At 47.2% G+C, this 19,377-nt stretch overlaps 1 protein-coding gene across 5 annotated transcripts in view; it reads right to left on the bottom strand.

Moving 5' to 3' along the window:
* Positions 1-1,760: 1,760 nt before the first annotated feature.
* Positions 1,761-19,377, bottom strand: part of Cpsf6 (cleavage and polyadenylation specificity factor subunit 6) — a 43,326-nt gene continuing 25,709 nt past the window's right edge. For 4 of the 5 annotated variants that reach the window (XM_076195088.1, XM_076195089.1, XM_076195092.1 and 1 more), the window contains 8 exons: positions 19,009-19,236; positions 17,043-17,472; positions 13,380-13,604; positions 9,832-9,998; positions 6,740-6,878; positions 6,286-6,392; positions 4,146-4,411; positions 1,761-3,038 (listed from right to left, as the gene is read on the bottom strand). In XM_076195088.1, the coding sequence (XP_076051203.1) occupies positions 2,759-3,038; positions 4,146-4,411; positions 6,286-6,392; positions 6,740-6,878; positions 9,832-9,998; positions 13,380-13,604; positions 17,043-17,472; positions 19,009-19,236 (1,842 nt within the window). In that variant the 3' untranslated portion in view covers positions 1,761-2,758. The remainder of the gene's footprint in view (positions 3,039-4,145; positions 4,412-6,285; positions 6,393-6,739; positions 6,879-9,831; positions 9,999-13,379; positions 13,605-17,042; positions 17,473-19,008; positions 19,237-19,377) is intronic. The other variant, XM_076195091.1, reaches the window with a different exon arrangement.

Raw genomic sequence — 19,377 nt, 5'->3', positions numbered from 1 at the left:
CTTGTTTGATCTTAATAATCTTGTTTGATCTTAAATGGTCTCGTTTGTTCTTAATTGGTCTTGTTCTATCTTAATTGGTCTCTTTTATCTTCATTGATCTTGGTTGACCTTGTTTGATCTTAATTGGTCTCATTTGATCTTAATTGATGTTGTTTGATCTTAATCTTAATTGGTTTTGTTTGACCATAAGATATTTTTTTATTTTGTTTGATCTTAATTTATATCAATTGATCTTTGATCTTAATTGATCTTGTTCGATTTTAATTGGTCGTTTGATCTTAATATATCTTGTGTGATCTTAATTGATCTTCTTTCATCTTAATTGGTCTTGTTTGATCTTGTTTCATCTTACATACATACATACATATACCAAGGCTTTTTCCCCCTTCCAAGGGAGGTAGCCAAAAAGGGAAAGGCATAAAAACACTCCCACCCATTTCATCCCTAAATACACTCCACACCCCTCCCACCCTTCCTCATCTTAATTGATCTTATTTGATCTACTCGTAGTCACCATTCTATAGTCCATTAACGCTCTCTCTGCCAACCTTCCATCCTGTCCCTTTGTGTACTTATGCTTGACTTTCTTCCTAAACACTGTATTTGCTATCATCAACTTTCAAGACATCTCCAGCATCAATTCTCCACTACTATTTTTACCTGGTACTCCATACTTTCCAATCAGTCTATTGGTCCATTTCCTACCCTAGCATTTAGGTCTCCCAATACAACTATATTGATATTTTCCCTAATCCCTCTATGCACTCATTTAAATCTATCCAAAAAGCCTCCCTTTCCTCTACGCTCTTCTCACTAGCAAGCCCATATGCACTTGCAAAAACCCACATCTCCCTTCCCAGCTTCACCTTCATCCACATCAACCTTGATAAATCCTCCTTCCACTCCACTACCCATTTACTTTTCTCTTCACTTACTAGTATAGCCACCCCTTCTCTCCCTCGTCCCCTCTTCACTCCTGAGTACTTCCCAAACTCAGTTGCCCTTGCCTTTCATTTTAGTTTCACTCAAAACCAGCACACCCATCTTTCTTCTCACAAACATACTGTCTATCTATTCCCTTTTACTCTCACCTGTACCACATCCACGCACATTAAAAGACCCAAACCTTGGGGTAGTGGTTGGAAAACTCCCAGACCCTCTTATGCCTTTACATTTTTTTGGAATGTCCCCTTTTGGGGCTACAAGTAGTTGGACTCCTAATCCCATTTTTTGTCACCTTTTACGACTCAAGTGGAAAGACTTGGTGGTAGCATTCTCTTCCCCCACCACAGGGTCGGCAAAAAGAGGAAATGAATATTCAGAGAAATGGTACAGGACAGTAACAAGGGGTTGGGGGACAGCATATCGGAGGGATAGTCGTAGTATAAAAGTGTCATAATTTCTCTATGAACAGAGTTTTCCTCTATCACAGACAAATGTTGTGTGGCTCTGGTCCATAGGGGCTCCCCATATAGACCCTAAAGTATCAACTGCATGCTACTTTGCCACAATAACATGCAGCCAATACCCCAGACGGGGTATTGGCTGCACCCTTTATAAGGGAGGAAAAAAGCCTTTGGTATATGTATGTACTTAGGATGAGTTAATTGGTGGCTGCCAAGGACCACATACCAATTCCCTTGTAAAGGGGAAAAGGCCGTTGGTATGTGGTATGGCCAAGGACCACAGCAAGGTCCTGGTTCCCGTTCAGTGAACACTGTGGAATATATAATGCTGAAAAGGTTAAATAAAATCAAGCGACTCATTATCAGTTTATTGCGAAGGACTACAGAAAACAAAACTCTGACCTTAGAATATGGAATCGCTGCCACCTGGGTTCAACCCGACCCAGCAAGCTCGACGGTGATGCCCACAGGGGTCTGTGGAAAGAACACACGCACACACACATACGTACACACTGACATGTGACACACAACTCGGGCAAGTGGACTCTTGACAGCTGGTAAGGCACGGCTACACAACCCCTACGTCCACATGGCCCAATAGCTTGGGCGAGATTATTTACCCGTCTTTCTCGGCACTGAACAGCCTGGAATTCCGAGACAAAACGAGTGTGGGAAACAGGGCCAAAAGCCCAGGCTAGTGGTGGGTCCACAGGTACCCAGGAGCTGTGTGACCGTGGCTTAAGTTGGCAGGCATGCAGGCTGCACCGCAGACTGGACATGGGAAGGCAGGAACCGCTGCTGGATGGACCGAGGAGTACATCAGAGGCTCTCTCGTCGTCATATCTTTATACGAAGCACCAACACTCACTCAACTCCATTTGAACCAACTTGACCCACGAGCATCGTCTCCTATCTTCTTCCGAATACAAAGACCACTGCGGAGGGTGGAAAGCCGGGGACCAAAGTCAACTTTCCACGTACTCTTTCCACTTGTTTTGTGTGCAAAAGTGAGGGAGGGGAGATTGTGGGTGTATTCACCAATATTTCTCAAGTTAATTTTAATTAAGCTGTCTTCCCTTCTGCCAGCAGCCTATTTACTACTGCCTGCCACCCCCCCTCCTCTCCATCCTCGCTACATTCACGGTGGTAACCCCCCCAGGATACAATCCCTAACTCCATTTTATAGTATGTACATATGTATGTGTGTGTAGTATAGTATATTGTGTGTGTGTGTGTGTGTGTGTGTGTGTGTGTGTGTGTGTTTTTCACCACATTCACGTGGGTGGTCTAGTTCCATGGTGCCGTGAAAGTGACGAGGACGAAGATGAGGATGAGGTATCCGATCAAGACCGTCAGTGTCGGGACGACCGGTGTGACGAGGGTTCCCGTTCATCCCGCGAACGCACCTCCCGCTCCCGGTCCCTATCCCGATCCCGCCCCTCCTCCCTACCACCACCACTCCCTCCACTGCCCCCACCACCGCCGCCACCACCTCCACGACCTTCTTCCAAACGCTCTCTAGGTCGCTCCTCCACTACACGTTCTCTTGATCGCTCCTCTAGCCGTTCCCGTGTGCTTCGGTCGTCCACGCGCTCTCGTCTGTCTCGCTCACGGTATCTGTCTTCGTAGTATCTGAAAGAAAAGTAACATATATGTTGGAGGGAAGGCAGAGAACTTGAGAAAGAGAGGAGAAGGGGGGTAGGAAGTGAACGTACGTGTACGTGTGTGTGTGTGTAAAAATGTACCCGGCCCTAGTGGTGAAAGGTATGAGGATAAATTGCAGGGACACATGAGGAGGAAAAAATGTCTAGTTAAGCCACAGTAAGAAGTGTTGAGGGGTCTTTGTGGATGACTGTCAAGTGAAACTTTCAAGGTGCCTGCAGTTTTGTATATAGCAGACTTGGAAGCAAGCCAAGTGGCAGATGCTGCCTTTGTGATGAAGTGTTTGAGATGGGGAGCGGTGACACATGAAAGCGACACACAGTGGAGGTAAACCGCATGGAACGAGCGGACGAGGGAAGACTAGCAAAGAGAATGTAGCAAGCGGAAGCGGATGGGGCAAGCTCGAGAGGAAGAGCACAAGTGAGGTGGACGTACATAGAGCATCCGTTGAATAAGAAAGTGACAGAGCTGAAGGTAGGAATGGATGATGGGGTACTTAGGTTCAAAAGGATGTTCTTCTCATGTAATTCATATTTCGGTGAGGAGGAACAGGAGCTGCCGTAGCATGAAGATGTGGGGGTTAATCAAATCTGGCTGTGGAGGAACTGCCTTGCTGCATTGTTTTTGAACCAAGAAGTAGTGTGGCAGGGAAGGGTATCACTTTATTCCTGAGGTAACGAGATGGGAGGGGTGGTCAAATCGGGGTCATTTTGTGTGTTTCGACTGCCAACATCTCTCTCTATAAACAGGAAAAGGCACTTCTCCTTTTCTGCATGAGGGGACTGAGAGGGGGGTCACCGATTTAGTGAAGTGGTCTTGTTGTAGATGTGCTGTGTCTTGCGACACTGCTTCTGACCCAGGGCGGTGGGCAAGATGCAGGGATGACCTGTCACCCAGGAGGTGCCAAGATAAGAGGGAGGGTGTAGAGGGGAGTGGAGCATGTTGGGGATGGAGGAATGGGTGAGAGTGGTTTTTATGTCTCCCTTGTGAGGAAGGGGGGGGGGGGGGAAGCATTTGGTATATGTATGGCATTATTCTGGCTTACAAAATCGACCTCAACTGAAAACATGTACTTACCTCTCTCTGTCTCTGTCCCTCTCTCTATCTCTGTCCCTCTGTCTGTCGTAGTCCCTCTCCCGGCTGTAAGATCTCTCGTAGTCTCGCTCTCTGTCACGGTCACGATGACGATCGTAGTCTCGTTCTCTCGAATGAGATCGAGAACGGTCACGGTAATCACGCTCTCTGGACCTCGACCGCTCTCTTCGATGCCGCCGGGGTGGGGACCTCGATCTCTCTCTTCTCTTGGAACCGTAACTCTTTGCCTCTATGCCGTGAAGTGTGTCCTGCCGAGAGAAGTTCTTCTATAGTGCCTTATTTCAAGGACCGTTTCACCTGTTATCCTCCAAAACACTTGTTTCTATTCCTTGCACCAGCTATCTATCCACTTGGGACTAACACCAGGTATCTGACTGACCTGCACGTGGTAGTCCTGTCAACCACTTCAGTACAAGTCAAACTCTTATATGCAGCATTGGCTGCCATATGTATGATGCATTACACTACTCACATTATTATAAACTATAAAATCACTTGTATTACTCATTCTGTTTTACTCTGAGTAATAATACACAAAGAAAATGTGATAAAACCAGTTTACAGAATCAGGGGTAACTCATGTACAACTACAAAAAAATATATAAATATATATATACAGACGCTCCTCAACTTACGTTTTAGTTACGTTCCGAACGGCCGAACATAAGTTGAAAATGAACATAAGTTGTTACTGTACTATACATCGTTAATTCTATTACCGTATCTTATAAAACACCCCTAAATCATTAATTAAACACATAACATTGTAAAATAATAACATTAATTTCAAATAGATCAAATTCAAGCAACATAAATTGAGATGGTGGAGGAGGAGGGGGAGAATGGAGGAGGCAAGGCATTTTCAGTTTGTCGTCTGCGCAATGTAAACAATGGACGCAGCGTCGTGCGCAAGTATCGTTTGAACTACGGAGACTGCGGTAAACTAAAAAATTCACTCAAAAATTTATCAAGATGCCGACACTGGCATCTTCATGTACCCACTCGCATCTCATGATGCCTACGTAGGCGTCATCCTACCGAAGAGGTTAAATGGACAAAAAAAATTGCCCATTTTCAAATCCCATGGTAAAGGTCAGGTCAGGGCAACAACCTATCTATATACCGAGGTCTTCTCCCACCTTATAAGAGAGGTAGCCAAGTCAAACTCCCACCCATTCCGCTCCCATCCACCACCCTTTCCTCCCTCTTGGATGACGGGTCATCCCTGCCTTCTGCCCACTACCTGGGTCGGGAGTAGCTGCCCAGCCCAGGCAGCAGCACCATACCTATCTATATACCAAGGGAGGTAACTAAGTCAGAGACACGTCCCTATTCCCTCCACCACCATTCCCACCCCTCCCATCTCGGCTCCTCATGGATGACGGGTCATCCCTGCATCCTCCAAGACAAGAGAAGTTCATCCTCCTTCAGCTACAGTCCTGGTTTACCTTGACAATCTTGCTAACACTCTTTCAGTGCCTTTAATACACGTCTTTTAGCTCCCACCCAGGGTTTCTATTCTCTCACACTCTTTAACCTCTTCAGTACAGGCCAAAATCTCGCGGGCAGCATTAGCTGCCAGACGTACGATGTGTCATAATAATACTCGCATCATAAAATATAGTCATCGCTTATATCGATCGTTCTCTCTTTCACCCGTGAATTTTGATAACCATAGAAAATGTGATGAAGACAGTTTAGAGAGTATGTCATTACGCAGGGGCAACTACAATAAATATAATCAAGACGCCAATATGGCAGCCTCGCGTATCCACTTGCTCCTCATGCCGCCTACGTATGCGGCACCGTATGGAAGGGGTTAAATACTTTCCATGCTATTCACAAAAAAAAATAATAATAATAATAAATAAATACATGAATAAAAAAAAAATAATAATAATAATAAATGAATAAATAAGTAAAAAAATAAAAAAATAAAAAAATAAATAAATAAATAAAAAATAAATAAATAAATAAAAAGGACAATTAGTTTTCTCTACTACTCAGGTGTCCTGACCAATACCATGATCAACCCCACACCTTCCACATTTGTCCTGGCAGACATGATTTAATTCATCCGAGTCTCTTTTTTTTTCAATGAAAGGACAGCCTTAGCACCCACCTGCAACGAGCTGATAAGTATCTTGCACCGATCGTCGTGGGCCACTTTTGACTGTTTGATGAGGGAGATTGCTGTGACGAGGGTCTCTATAGCACTCGCATACTCGCCTGGAAAGGAGACAACCGTAAAACAAATGTACACATTAATACACAGCAACATCCCCCCCCCACTTTAATACACAACAACTACCTCCTGCTCCACCCAACATCCACTCAAGAAAATGCCGACAAGAAGAAAGTCTTTCAGGATGCCTCATTTCATCCACTCAAGGCCACTCTCCACTCATATCTCAAGCCTTCTCCCATCTCTTAACAACAGACATTCCTCTTATATTTCATGCCTTGTTCATCCCTATCCATCCACACTTCTTGGTCCATTCCTCAAGCCCTCTCCAACTTTGCTTTCCGCACCATAAATATATGTACAGACGTACGTAGGGGTAGAGATGACTCACCTGACGATGCATCGGCCACTGCTCGTGCAATGGCGGAGGAGGATACTGTGCGGTTGCGGGTCATGGTGTCCTCGAACTCCGCTTCTGAAAGTGGTGGTGGTCCGTCCATCCGCGGGTCTGCTCCAACACTGAACCCATGCTGAATCAAAGAGATACAGTTGGACTTAATAAGAAGTATATACAGACGCTCCTCTACTTAGGTTCATTCGTTTTACGTTTTTTCGATTTTACGATTGAACCGACTGTAAAAAAAAAAATTTGGAGTGAATTTTTTAGTTTAGCGTGCTCTCCGTAGTTCAAACGATACTTACGCATGACGCTGCGTCCATTGTTTACATGGCACAAACAACAGACTGAACGTGCCTTGCCTCCTCCTCCTCCACCATCTCAATTCATGTTGCTTAAATTTAATTTATTTGAAATTAATGTTATTTTACAATGTTATGTGTATAATTAATGATTTAGGGGTGTTTTATAAGATACGGTAATAGAATTTACGGATTTATGGTACAGTAACAACTTACGTTCATTTTCAACTTACGTTTGGCCGTTCGGAACGTAACTAAAACATAAGTTGAGGAGCGTCTATATACATCGTATAAACACACGTACTTTTAACCCTTAGCCTCTTGAATACAATGACACACACGTATGCACCATGAGCTCCAAGTGGGGTGTACAAGGATGCTGGTGTCAGCTTCCCGATTATATTCATTTTGTAGTTATAGCGGAGTGAACCCTGTATTCTGTGAACAGGCTTCACCACGTTTTCTGCGACATTATATTTATTCTGCACGAAAGGGAATGAGTATAACAGCAGTAACTTTATTTAGTAATGCGCATCTTGCGACGCATCATTGTACTCAGGCATTGTACATCAGGCAAATATTTGACTCGTATTGACGAGGTTAAAAGAGGGAGAGGGTAGGGGGGGGGGGGCAGCACTTGTCCTTCACCCATTCGTTGTCCCTCCCGCCTTAGCTCCTTGTGGACAAAGGGACGAAGGGCCTCCCTATTCCGTGCTCGCTGCCGAAGGCAGAACCAATGCCATGAGACAGAGCACCTCCGCAGCGAGGCCCGACCGCTGAAGCTGGTTTAATCTCTTCAGGACGAGTCAAATATCCATCCACATATTAGCTGCCTGAAGTACAATGATGCACCACAATACACGAGTTATGAAATACAGATACAAATGTTAACCCCTTCCATACGGTGCCGCATACGTAGGCGTCATGAGGAGCAAATGGATACGCGAGGCTGCCATATCGGCGTCTTGATTATATTTATTGTAGTTGCCCCTCCGTAATGACATACTCTCTAAACTGTCTTCATCACATTTTCTATGGTTATCAAAATTCACGGGTGAAAGAGAGAACGATCGATATAAGCGGTGACTATATTTTATGAGAAGTATGATGGGGGTTACTAGGCTAGATAGAGTGAGAAATGAGGAAGTAAGGAGGAGAACAGGGGTGGAAAGGGAGTTGGGAGATAGGGTGGATGAAAGAGTATTAGGATGGTTTGGACACATGGAAAGAATGAGTGAAGAAAGACTAGTAAAGGAGGTATGGAAGGCAGATGTGGAGGAAGTGAACACAAGGGGACGTCCTAGGATGAGATGGATGGATGGGGTGAAGGGGGCTTTGGGGAAGAGGGGAATGTCTGTTGAGGAAGGACGGGAGAGGACAGAAGACAGGGGTGAATGGAGAATGGTTGTATATGGAAAATGTTGTGATGCATGAGGTGGATTGGAGGGGGGAATGGGGGTGAGGTAGTGTGTGTGTGAGCAAAAATTTTTGACGCAGCCCGAAGGGATTTCTCCCCGTCCTCTCCTTTATATGGGGGGACGGAGAGGGGGGGTCGCCGATTTAATGAAGCGGCCTTGCTGTGGATGTGCTGTGTCCTGCGACATTGCTTCTGACCCAGGGCAGTGGACAGGGTGCAGGGATGACCCGTCATCTAGGAGGTGCTAAGATGGGATGGAGGGTGGAGGGGTGTGGTGTTTTCGGGGATGAAATGGCTGGGAATGTTTTTGTGCCTTGTCCTTTTTGGCTACCCCCCTGGTAAGGGGGAAGAAAGCCTTGGTATATGTATGTATGTATATTTTATGATGCGAGTATTATCATGACACGTTGTACGGCTGGCATTGGCTGCTGCCCGCGAGATTTAAGGCCCGTACTGAAGAGGTTAAACTCATTCTCTACCGCCCAAAATGTTTATAACCGTAGAAAAAGTGTTCACAGAATACCAGGATAAATCAGCTACGACAGCAAAATAAGGATGATCAGGACGCCGATGCCAGCATCCTCGTATACTCACTCGCGCCTCACAATGATTATGTAGGCATCATCGTATGCTAAGGGGTCAACCCCACTGCTTCATTATGAGGCAACTCTTCCCGATGCATTAGTAGGAGTCGTGAGGAGCAAGTGGGTACATGAGGATGCCAGTGTCGGCATCTTGATTATATACTTTTTTTGTATTCATATACTAGTTACTCCCAGATTCTGTGTCTTTATCATTACTTAGAGTAAAAGAGAACGAGTAATACAGTAGTGACTTTATACTTAATAATGTGAGTAGTCATGCAAATTACAAATGGCAGCCACTGCTGTGCATGAGAATTTGACTTGTACTGAAGTAGTAAAAAATGGAATCACACATCCACATCAATCATGTAGTGTTACAAAACTCTTCTGCTAACTCTGCCCAAGATGATTGGCATCACAACACTACTATCTGGTACTGTGCTCTGTTGGGCAATGAGTTGGGAGTCTACATGCAAGGCCACAGTATATTACCCATAGATGTTCTCTAAGCTCTCATCAGGGAGAGCTGTGTCTGTTAATCACAAGTCCAACACTTGATCCAAGACTGTAGTGGAGGTTATCACACAATTCCACCTGCTCCCACCCCCCTTCCATCTTAGTTCCTTCTGGATGACGGGTCATCTTCGTATCCAGCCCACCGCCCCCCTGGATCAGGGGCAATGCACCAGGTCACATTCTCTCGTACACATACATCTGTGGGATATGGTGTGCGTTTCTGTGAACTGGGTTGTTGTTTCTTGTTCTGCACACAAGACCACTCACCTGCTGTGCGGGTGGAGGAGCTCCGTAATGTGATGGAGGTGCCGACGTGGGCGGCGGCCCAGAGTGTGGGGGGAAGAATGCTGGGTTGACGTGAGGGGCCGGTGGTGCCCCGTGGGGTGGGGGACCGTTGTGGGGTCCGTGTGGGGGCGGGCCACCCGGTGGGGGTCCTGAAAATAAAAGGAAGAAATATGCAAAGTTGTAAACAAACCGAGAACAATATGAAAATTATGTTGCTTACTGTGAACCAATTGTACCTATTTCAGCATTCAAGTGTTCAGTCAACTAGCACAAGTCTTACCACACTATGCTATAAATAATATATCTCTACAGCAATGACATTAGTAAAAGGCAATATAAAACAACAACAATTCATCTACATACCAAGAGCTTCCACTTGGCTCCCTCCCACCCATTCCACCCCCATACATCCACCACCACCACCCTTTCCTCCCTCCCATCTTAGCTCCTCATGGATGACAGATCATCCATGTATCCCACCCACTGCCCTGGGTCAGAAGGAAAGTACCAAGACACAGTACATCCATAGGAAGACACTTTACGTCACCCAAGAATCAAGATCTGTTCTCAACGTCACTTCTGGCTGCTCCCAGGCCGTTTTATTATCTTCCGTGTCACACATGGAAAGAATGAGTGAAGAAAGACTAGTAAAAGAGGTATGGAAGGCAGATGTGGAGGGAGTGAACATGAGGGGACGTCCTAGGATGAGGTGGATGGATGGGGTGAAGGGGGCTTTGGGGAAGAGGGGAATGTCTGTTGAGGAAGGGAGAGGACGGAAGACAGAGGTGAGTGGAGAATGGTTGTATATGGATGATGTTGTGACTGCATGAGGAGGAATGGGCGGGGGGGTGGGGGGTGGGGTAGTATGTGTGAGTAAATTTTGACGCAGCCCGAAGGGATTTCTCCCCGTCCTCTCCTTATATGCAAAGGGGGACGGAGAGGGGGGGGTCGCCGATTAAGTGAAGCGGCCTTGCTGTGGATGTGCTGTGTCTTGCGACACTGCTTCTGACCCAGGGCGGTGGGCAGGGTGCAGGGATGGCCCGTCATCCAGGAGGTGCTCAGATGAGAGGAAGGGTGGGAGGGGTGTGGAGTGTATTTAGGGATGAAATGGGTGGGAGTGTTTTTATGCCTTTCCCTTTTTGGCTACCTCCCTTGGAAGGGGGAAAAAGCCTTGGTATATGTGTATGTATGTATGTGTCATACTGACCTTCGCAACACTCCCGTAGGAAAGGGGACAACATTGTCTGGGGGCAGTGGAGTTCAACTCACTTTTCAGGGGCTTCAGCCAGATATCGTCAGGTGTTGGTCACACAGGAACATCGTACACAAAACCCTTAACTTTCTGCCAGTGCACCCAAACTGTCAATTTCCTGAGTAGCGCAACCATGGCCCCTTTGCCTAAGGAGCAATAATCCTTCTGCACCTTATAAGAGGGCTGGCCAAGTCAAACCACACATATACATACATATACCAAGGCTTTTCCCCCCTTACAAGGGAGGTAGCCAAAGAGGAAAAGGCATAAAATCATTCCCACCTATTCCATCCCTAAATACACTCCACACCCCCTCCACCCTCCCTCTTATCTTAGCACCTCCTGGATGACAGGTCATCCCTGCACCTTGTCCACTGCCCTGGGTCAGAAGCAGTGTCGCAAGACACAGCACATCCACAGCAAGGCCGCTTCATTAAATCGGCGACCCCCCCTCTCCTTCCCCCTATACATAAAAGGAGAAGACGGGGAGAAATCCCTTTGGGCTGCGTCAAATTTTGCTCACACATACTACCTCATCCCCCATCCCCCCCGCCCATTCCACCTCATGCATCACAACATTTTCCATATACAACCATTCACCCGTCTTCTGTCCTCTCCTATTCTTCCTCAACAGACATTCCCCTCTTCCCCAAAGCCCCCTTCACCCCATCCATCCACCTCATCCTAGGATGTCCCTTCATGTTCACTCACCCCACATTTGACTTCCATACCTCTTTTACTAGTCTTTCTTCACTCATTCTTTCCATGTGTCCAAACCATCCTAATACTCTTTCATCAACCCTATCTCTCAACTTCCTTTCCACCTGTTGTTGTTGTTGTCGTTCCCTAGACTGTCTGTCCGAGCAGTCCCGTCTCCCCAAGGAAGGCCACAACCGAAACTGGGTTTTCCCACAAATCCTTTATAGAGTGTATGTTGTGTTGTTTGCGTGCATGATTGTGTATAGTGCAGTCTTCCATTATGTGTTGTATGGTATGGGGTGAAGTGTTACATCCTGGGCAGCTGTTCACAACACGGTCGTCCAGCCTCTTCTGGTAGCTTAGAAGTGCTGGGTGGTGACCGCATCGCAGTCTGGCCAAGTGGACTCTGTCCTTACGTGGGAGAGAGGATTCAGAAGGGTGGATATCAGGGGGTCTGGCATGCAGCAGTGTGTTGTCTTTCAGTGTGTTAATGGAGCGGTGAGTGATATGATTATGAATCCTGGAGCTGCAACGTCTACGTCGTGGGACCACCCCCCAACCCCAAGAGTTGGGGGCCAAACAGCAGCAACTACCCCTGGCCATCAGCTCTACGCAGATGGCACCGATCCCCAAGGAGGAGCTACGCCTACCTGGGGGAGTACCTTTCCACCTGTTCTCCTCCTCACCTCCTCATTTCTCACTATCTAGCCTAGTAACCCCCATCATACTTCCCAGACACCTCATCTCAAACACATTCAAACTCCTTCTCTCTTCCTCTCTTATGTTCCATGTTTCTGCCCCATACAGTGCTGTTAGCACAATCACTCCTTCTTATAGTCTCCTCTTAGAATCCATTCCCAAATGTCTATTCCTCATTACACTCTTCAATCCACCAAGGCATTTACTTGCTTCTCTCAATCTACATTCTACCTCCACTTTCACTCCACCTTTACCTGCCACATTTGCACCCAAGTATCTAAAACTACCTGTTCCTTAGGTATCTTTCAGTTCCTAAAACCACCCAAATGTTAATCAAAATGTGTGGTGACCTATTCCTATCTGATCTCCCCATTCCTGCCTCTTGCCACACCTCTCCTGGCTCCTTGAGGACTACCTAGCTGTGTACAACACTGCAATCACAATTTTTTTTTTCCTTTACATACATACATATACCAAAGGCTTTTTCCCCCTACATGGGGGGTAGCCACAAAGAAAAAGGCATAGAAACCACTTCCACCCATTCCATTTCCTATATATTCCACTCCCCTCCCTCTTATCTTGGCACCTCCTGGATGACGGGTCATCCCTGCATCCTGTCCTTTACATACTAATTAATAATGACCACAGGGTTAGTTGTCCCCCGAACCCATAGGTACCAAATCCTTCCACTTGCTCTCCTATCTACATACAGGAGATGCAGGAGGACCGAGTGTCAACAAAACAGCGGGACTTTGGAGCTCTTGGGTGAGGCAATGTAAAACAACGACAAGGGAAGGGAATGACAGTGCAGGCAAGGGTGGCAGGAAAGTGGCCAAGGCTAAAGAGAAAGGGCACGGAGAAAGGCAGTCCGAGTTTGTACCTTGAATGAAGTCTGGCCTGGGGGGTGGTGCTCGTGGGTCTATAGGAGGCGGTGGCCCTCGGGGCGGTCCTCCTGGCGGCGGGGGCCCCATGTTCGGGGGTGGAGGAGGACCTCTCGGAGGTGGAGGACCTCCCGGCCCCGGTGGAGGAGGTGCCGGCCCTGGGTGCATGGGGCGTTGAAGTGATCCAGGCGGTGGACCGCGTGGGCCACCGGGTCCTCCTGGGCCTGGAGGGATAAAACAATTTTCAGCACTTAACCACTTCAGTATGAGTGAAATTCTCGCATGCAGCACTGGCTGTCATGTGTAAATTGCATCACAAAATATAAAGTCACGGATGTACTACTTGTTCTCTTTTACTCGGAGTAACAACACACTCAAAATGTGATCAAACCAGTTCACAGAATCTGGGAGTATTTCACGTACAATTACAAAAAATATACATAATCAAGATGCCGACACTGGCATCCTTGTGTCCCCACTCTCACCTCGTGATGTCTACATATGCATCATTGTTCATTGAAGCAAAGTGGTTAATGGGGGGGGGGAGGGGAGACTGGGAGTTGAGGGACCGTCTGTCTGTCTAGCCAACTATGGTACAGAAGATTTACGGGAATACGGTGGAAGAGGGGTTCAAGTGGATCAAAGGCTTTAACAAGGGTGATGCAAACAAATTTAGATTTAAGAAGGAAATAGGCAAGAATTGGTTTACTAATTGGGTGGTCGACGAATGGAACATTTAAACTTCGTATCCATGCCATGTAGTAGTGAGCGCTGAAACTATCAGTTCTTTTAAGAAACGGTTAGACAACTTTATGGATGGGGATGACAGGTGGTGATGGATACAGAACTGCCTAGTGTAGGCCTTATGTTCTCTTGCAGTCTCCTTCATTCTTATGTTCTTATGAGGAGACACAGGGAAGAATATGGTATCCTATCATCCCACCAATGTAACTCAAAAGCCCTTGTCTTCTACCAAGAATCTACAAACGAATTGAAACATGCCCTACTCTTTGCGTACACTGTAAATACTTTGCAGTAATTTGCCAAGCACATCGTTGCCACAGTGACACCCTATAAAGAATTTATTCTGGTTAATGCTCAACTTTTTTGCCGAGTGGAAGGACTCTGGGCAATTTGAGGTCTCGAAACCTGAGTTATGACTCGTTCCCCTTACACGGAGGATGGCAAAACCTCACCTCTATGGGGACGACATCAAGAACATAAGATTGAGGGAGACTGCAAGAGACCGTAAGGCCTACACTTGGCAGTTCCATGTCCATTACCAGACAATGTCTCTACACTGGGCCCAATATATCTTATCAATTTCATTACCTTCTCCATCTTTTCACATAAAGATCTATCTATATCGAGGGCTTTTTCCCCCCTTTACATGGGGGGTAGCCCAGCTAGCTTCATTCATGCAAGGAGAGCCGACAGAGAGCATATTACACTAACATTTCTTCCCCAAAAGATTTACAGCTGGGCCAACTGCTCTTTGACTGCTGGATTCTAATCCGTGAAACTCGCAGCACCAGCAGCAGACAACTCTCACCATTACCTGCTAGGTGAGACTTCTGCAGTGCAAAGACCTAGTTACATTCATATATCAAAGGCCCCCTTTGTTACAAGGGAGGTAGCCAAAACACATACATACATATACCAAGGCTTTTTCCCCCTTACAAGGGGGGGTAGCCAAAAAGAAAAAGGCATAAAATCATTCCCACCCATTTCATCCCTGAATACACTCCACACCCCTCCACCCTCCCTCATATCTTAGCACCTCCTGAATGACAGGTCATCCCTGCACCTTGTCCACTGCCCTGGGTCAGAAGCAGTGTCGCAAGACACAGCACATCCACAGCAAGGCCACTTCATTAAATCAGCGACCCCCCCTCTCCGTCCCCCCATTGCATAAAATGAGAGGACGGGGAGAAATCCCTTCGGGCTACGTCAAATTTTGCTCACACATACTACCTCACTCCCCCATCCCCCCCGCCCATTCCACCTCATGCAATCACATCATCCATATACTACCATTCTCCATTCACCCTGTCTTCTGTCCTCTCCCGTCCTTCCTCAACAGACATTCCCTCTTCCCCAAAGCCCCCTTCACCCCATCCATCCACCTCATCCTCGGACGTCCCCTCATGTTCACTCCTTCCACACCTCTTTTACTAGTCCTTCTTCATTCATTCTTTCCATGTGTCCAAACCATTCTAATATTTTTCATCAATCCTATCTCCCAGCTCCTTTTCCATCCCTGTTCTCCTCCTCACATCCTCACAAAGGCACAAAACCCACTCCATCCCCACACACTCTCCACTACCGAAGAAAGACAAGGAATAGGGAATGACAGCACGGACATGGTCCTGCCCCATCTTCTCCTCAAAGCCCATCAATGCTCTTACAGCCACATGGAGTTTAGCCCTGTGGGGGCCGATGCTTAGGCTACGGACCATACCCAAAATATCTTGTTAACCTCTTCAATATGACTGAAATCATCGTGCGCGGCATCCTGATGTACAATGATGTACCATTATTATTTATTTATTTACTTTATTTATTTATTTTCTTTTTTACAGTTTAACGTAACTCTCCCCTATCAGGAGGCTAGGGCGGTGCCCCTCACAGAGGATTTTGTAGCGTGGAATTTAACGAACCATGCCCTTGGTTCAACTTCAACATTGGCAGGGTTCGTTTTGGATGGATTATAAAACAAAAGTCACTGCAGACTACGGAATCAAGCCAGTTCACAGAATTCAGAAGTCACTTGGCTACGGTAGCAAAATAAATATAATCAAGGCACCAACACCAGCATCCTTGTATACCTACTCGTCCCTCACGATGTCTACGTAGGCATCATCGTATGGAAGAGGTCAACTTCAGTTGCATTTTTTTCATCTTGAAGGGCCGACAACTGGCAATGCTCTGCATCGCCTACTACTACACGCACGTGACATACAAAGCCCCCTACTCGAATACTACACAGATCCATAGGAGGGTCTGAAGTCTGCTGCCAGCCAACGCAGGGCCAATGATCGACAGTCAACCAAATTTGAACCATAAAACAAGTTGGGAAGAATTACACGGTACCGATTTCTGCGGGCATTTTACATTTTACACCAGAGGGAAGATGTGGATGATGGTTGGAAGAGAAGTGGGAAGGATGATGGGTAGGAACAAGTCAGGGGAGGAAGGGATGGGAAAGGAGGGGACTGTGCAAGAGAGGGGAAAGGGAGAGGGGAGGGGGGATTTGTGAGTGGAGAGGATGCAAGAGAGAAGGGGATAGGGAGAAGGAAATGGAGGAGGAGGAGGAGGAGGAGAGAAAAGCAAGATGTTGGATGAAGTAGAGGTAGAGGAAGAGGGAAGTTGAGGAAGAGGGAAGTTGAGGGGAGGAGGTCCTTCCTACAGCTGCTGGCAGCTCCTCTTCCCTGTACCTGACTTTCGTAAGAATGAAGGAGACTGCAAGAAACCATAGAGCCTTCCTTCTTCTGGACGTACGTTCGCTGCATCCCCACACCATTCCTAAACCACCACCCCACCCCCCACCCCCAGGTCGTCTTCTTCGCTTCCACATTCCACCATTATCCCCTCCAGCTTTGCCTCGGCCTCTATCACCTCTTCTTCACTCCTCCTACAGTGACAAATTCTCACACACTTACCTGGCGGTATGGCGTGTGGTGGGGGACCTCTGGGTGGGCCCTGATGGGGTCCGTGTGGCGGCATGGACGGTGGTCCGTGCGGCCCGTGATGTGGTCCGTGAGGTCCGTGGTGTGGTCCATGGGGTCCGTGGGGTCCATGAGGGCCATGAGGCCCCGGGGGGCCATGGTGCGGGCCATGAGGCCCAGGAGGACCGTGTGGCCCGTGCGGACCTCCGCCATGAGGGCCGTGGGGTCCGTGTGGGCCATGAGGACCATGTGGTCCATGGGGTCCTGGAGGTCGGTGGTCCATGCCAGGCGGTGGCATGCCCCGTCCTGGTGGCGGCATGCGGGGTCCCCCCTGCCCCTGGGAACTCTGGTTCCCTCCAGGTCCCCCTTGGCCACCTCGCTGTTGGTGCTGGGGGCTCGCTCGCGTCTTGCACTGAGCCTCAAACTGCAAAGGAAGGGGTCGTCAGGGGCAATTTGGGACACGAACTATTCTCCCTCTCCGTCGCCTTACTCCTGAACCAGGCGAGCCTTTGCCCATTCCCTGTCTACATGTCCAACCAGTTCTCACAACCATACAAGTCTTCCATCCACGTCCCTTTGTTGAACAACCCGTTTGTGCCAATTCCGTTCAGGTGGCCGTCTGATGGTCTTACTCTGCCCCAGGGCACAATTCAAACCAAACAGGGCTCTTAACCACTTCAGTACGACTCAAATTTCATGCTCGGTATCAGCTGCCATATTTAATTTGCACAACACTACTCGCATTATCAAATATAAAGTCAGAGCTCTGTTATTCTCTTTTACACTGAATAATAATTAACTCACAAAACATGATCAAACCAGCTCACAGAATCTGGGGGTGACTTGTGTACGACTGCAAAAAATATATATAATCAAGATACCGACGACAGCATCCTCGTGTACCCACTCGTGCCTCATCTCATGACACCTACATGGGCATAATCATACAGATGTGGTTAAATTCCTTCGTTAAACCACGTGAAAGTTGCACCCTACTTCTCTATGTTCGTCCACACTACACCTCTCTCGTAGAAAACGCCAATGCTTTCATCTACACATACTTTGAGTGGAAGGGTGGTGAGGTAAACACCAGGAGCCTTTGAAGTTTTATTGCTAATTTTTCATCCTGAAAGGACTTCCTCAGAGTGTCCTTTCAGGACGAAACAGTAGCAATAAAACTCCAAAGGTTCCTGGTGTTTACCTCACCACCCTTCCACTCATTCTGTCTTACGCACTTCTACACATACTTTACCACCCCACTATCATTTCCACTGGTTAAACATGTTAATTTCATTCACTCCATCCTCTTAACAATGGGGGAGGCAAAACTTTCAATGGATCTCCTTCCTAGGCTTTCCCTCCCCATTACCAGTTAAGTAGGAACTACGTATAAACAAGAACGTGGTCAGAGGTGGTTGAGATGCGTGCATACTACATACAAAGGCATAAAATCCACTCCCACCCATTCCATCCCCAACATACTCCACTCCCACTCACCCCCTCCCTCCCTCTTATCTTGGCTCCTCCTGGATGACGGATCATCCCTGCATCTGGCCCACTGCCCTGGGTCAGAAGCAATGTCGTAAGACACAACAAGGCTGCTTCATTTAATTGACGACCCCCTCTCTGTTTCCTCATGTAGAAAAAGAGAAGACGAGGAGAAATCCCTTCAGGCTACATGAAAATATTCACTCCCTCACCCCCACCCCTCCGCCCACTCCCTTACATGCATCACAGCACATGCATACTATCTCTGGCAAAACTTTGTTTACCCTCGAAAGGATGGCAGATTTTTTACGAGGGCACAAAAGTGATCCAGTGCAATACACCAACGGACCAACTAAGCAAGTGTAAAAGCGTAAAGCTGGATGAGCAACGCACAGGACACTATTTCCCTCGTAAACATAACAAGACATGCTCCCTCTTCCATCTAGGAGCATCAAGCAGCATTTGAAATTACCTGGTTGAGTGCCTGCTTGCTGGGATATGTGACGACTGGGTTCATTCCATGGATCTCCTTCCTAGGCAATTTTTCCACGATGAGGCGGCTACTCTGCTCAGATCCCAGGGATATGGCGCAGTACCCCTTGCTTTGTCCGTTGGCACGGTTCTCGAAGAACTTGACATCTAGGAAATCATTGACACCCAATGCTTGTACTGCACTGGCTATATCATTGTCAGTTGTCCACTGTAGAAACGAGAACAACACTGTCAAACTCTACAATTCAAAAGTGCAAATTTTTATGCATATGTTCAACAGCATACAGAGACCCAGTTTCGTGCTGCCCTCTATGCAACTGGTGGCTTCCAATCGAGTACTACATTAACC

Source organism: Oratosquilla oratoria, chromosome 12 (assembly GCF_046742065.1).
Source record: "Oratosquilla oratoria isolate Oo_2021 chromosome 12, ASM4674206v1, whole genome shotgun sequence".
Classification (NCBI taxonomy): domain Eukaryota; kingdom Metazoa; phylum Arthropoda; class Malacostraca; order Stomatopoda; family Squillidae; genus Oratosquilla; species Oratosquilla oratoria.
The sequence above is the reverse complement of the archived record's forward strand: the minus strand, read 5'-3'. Positions and strand labels throughout refer to the sequence as shown.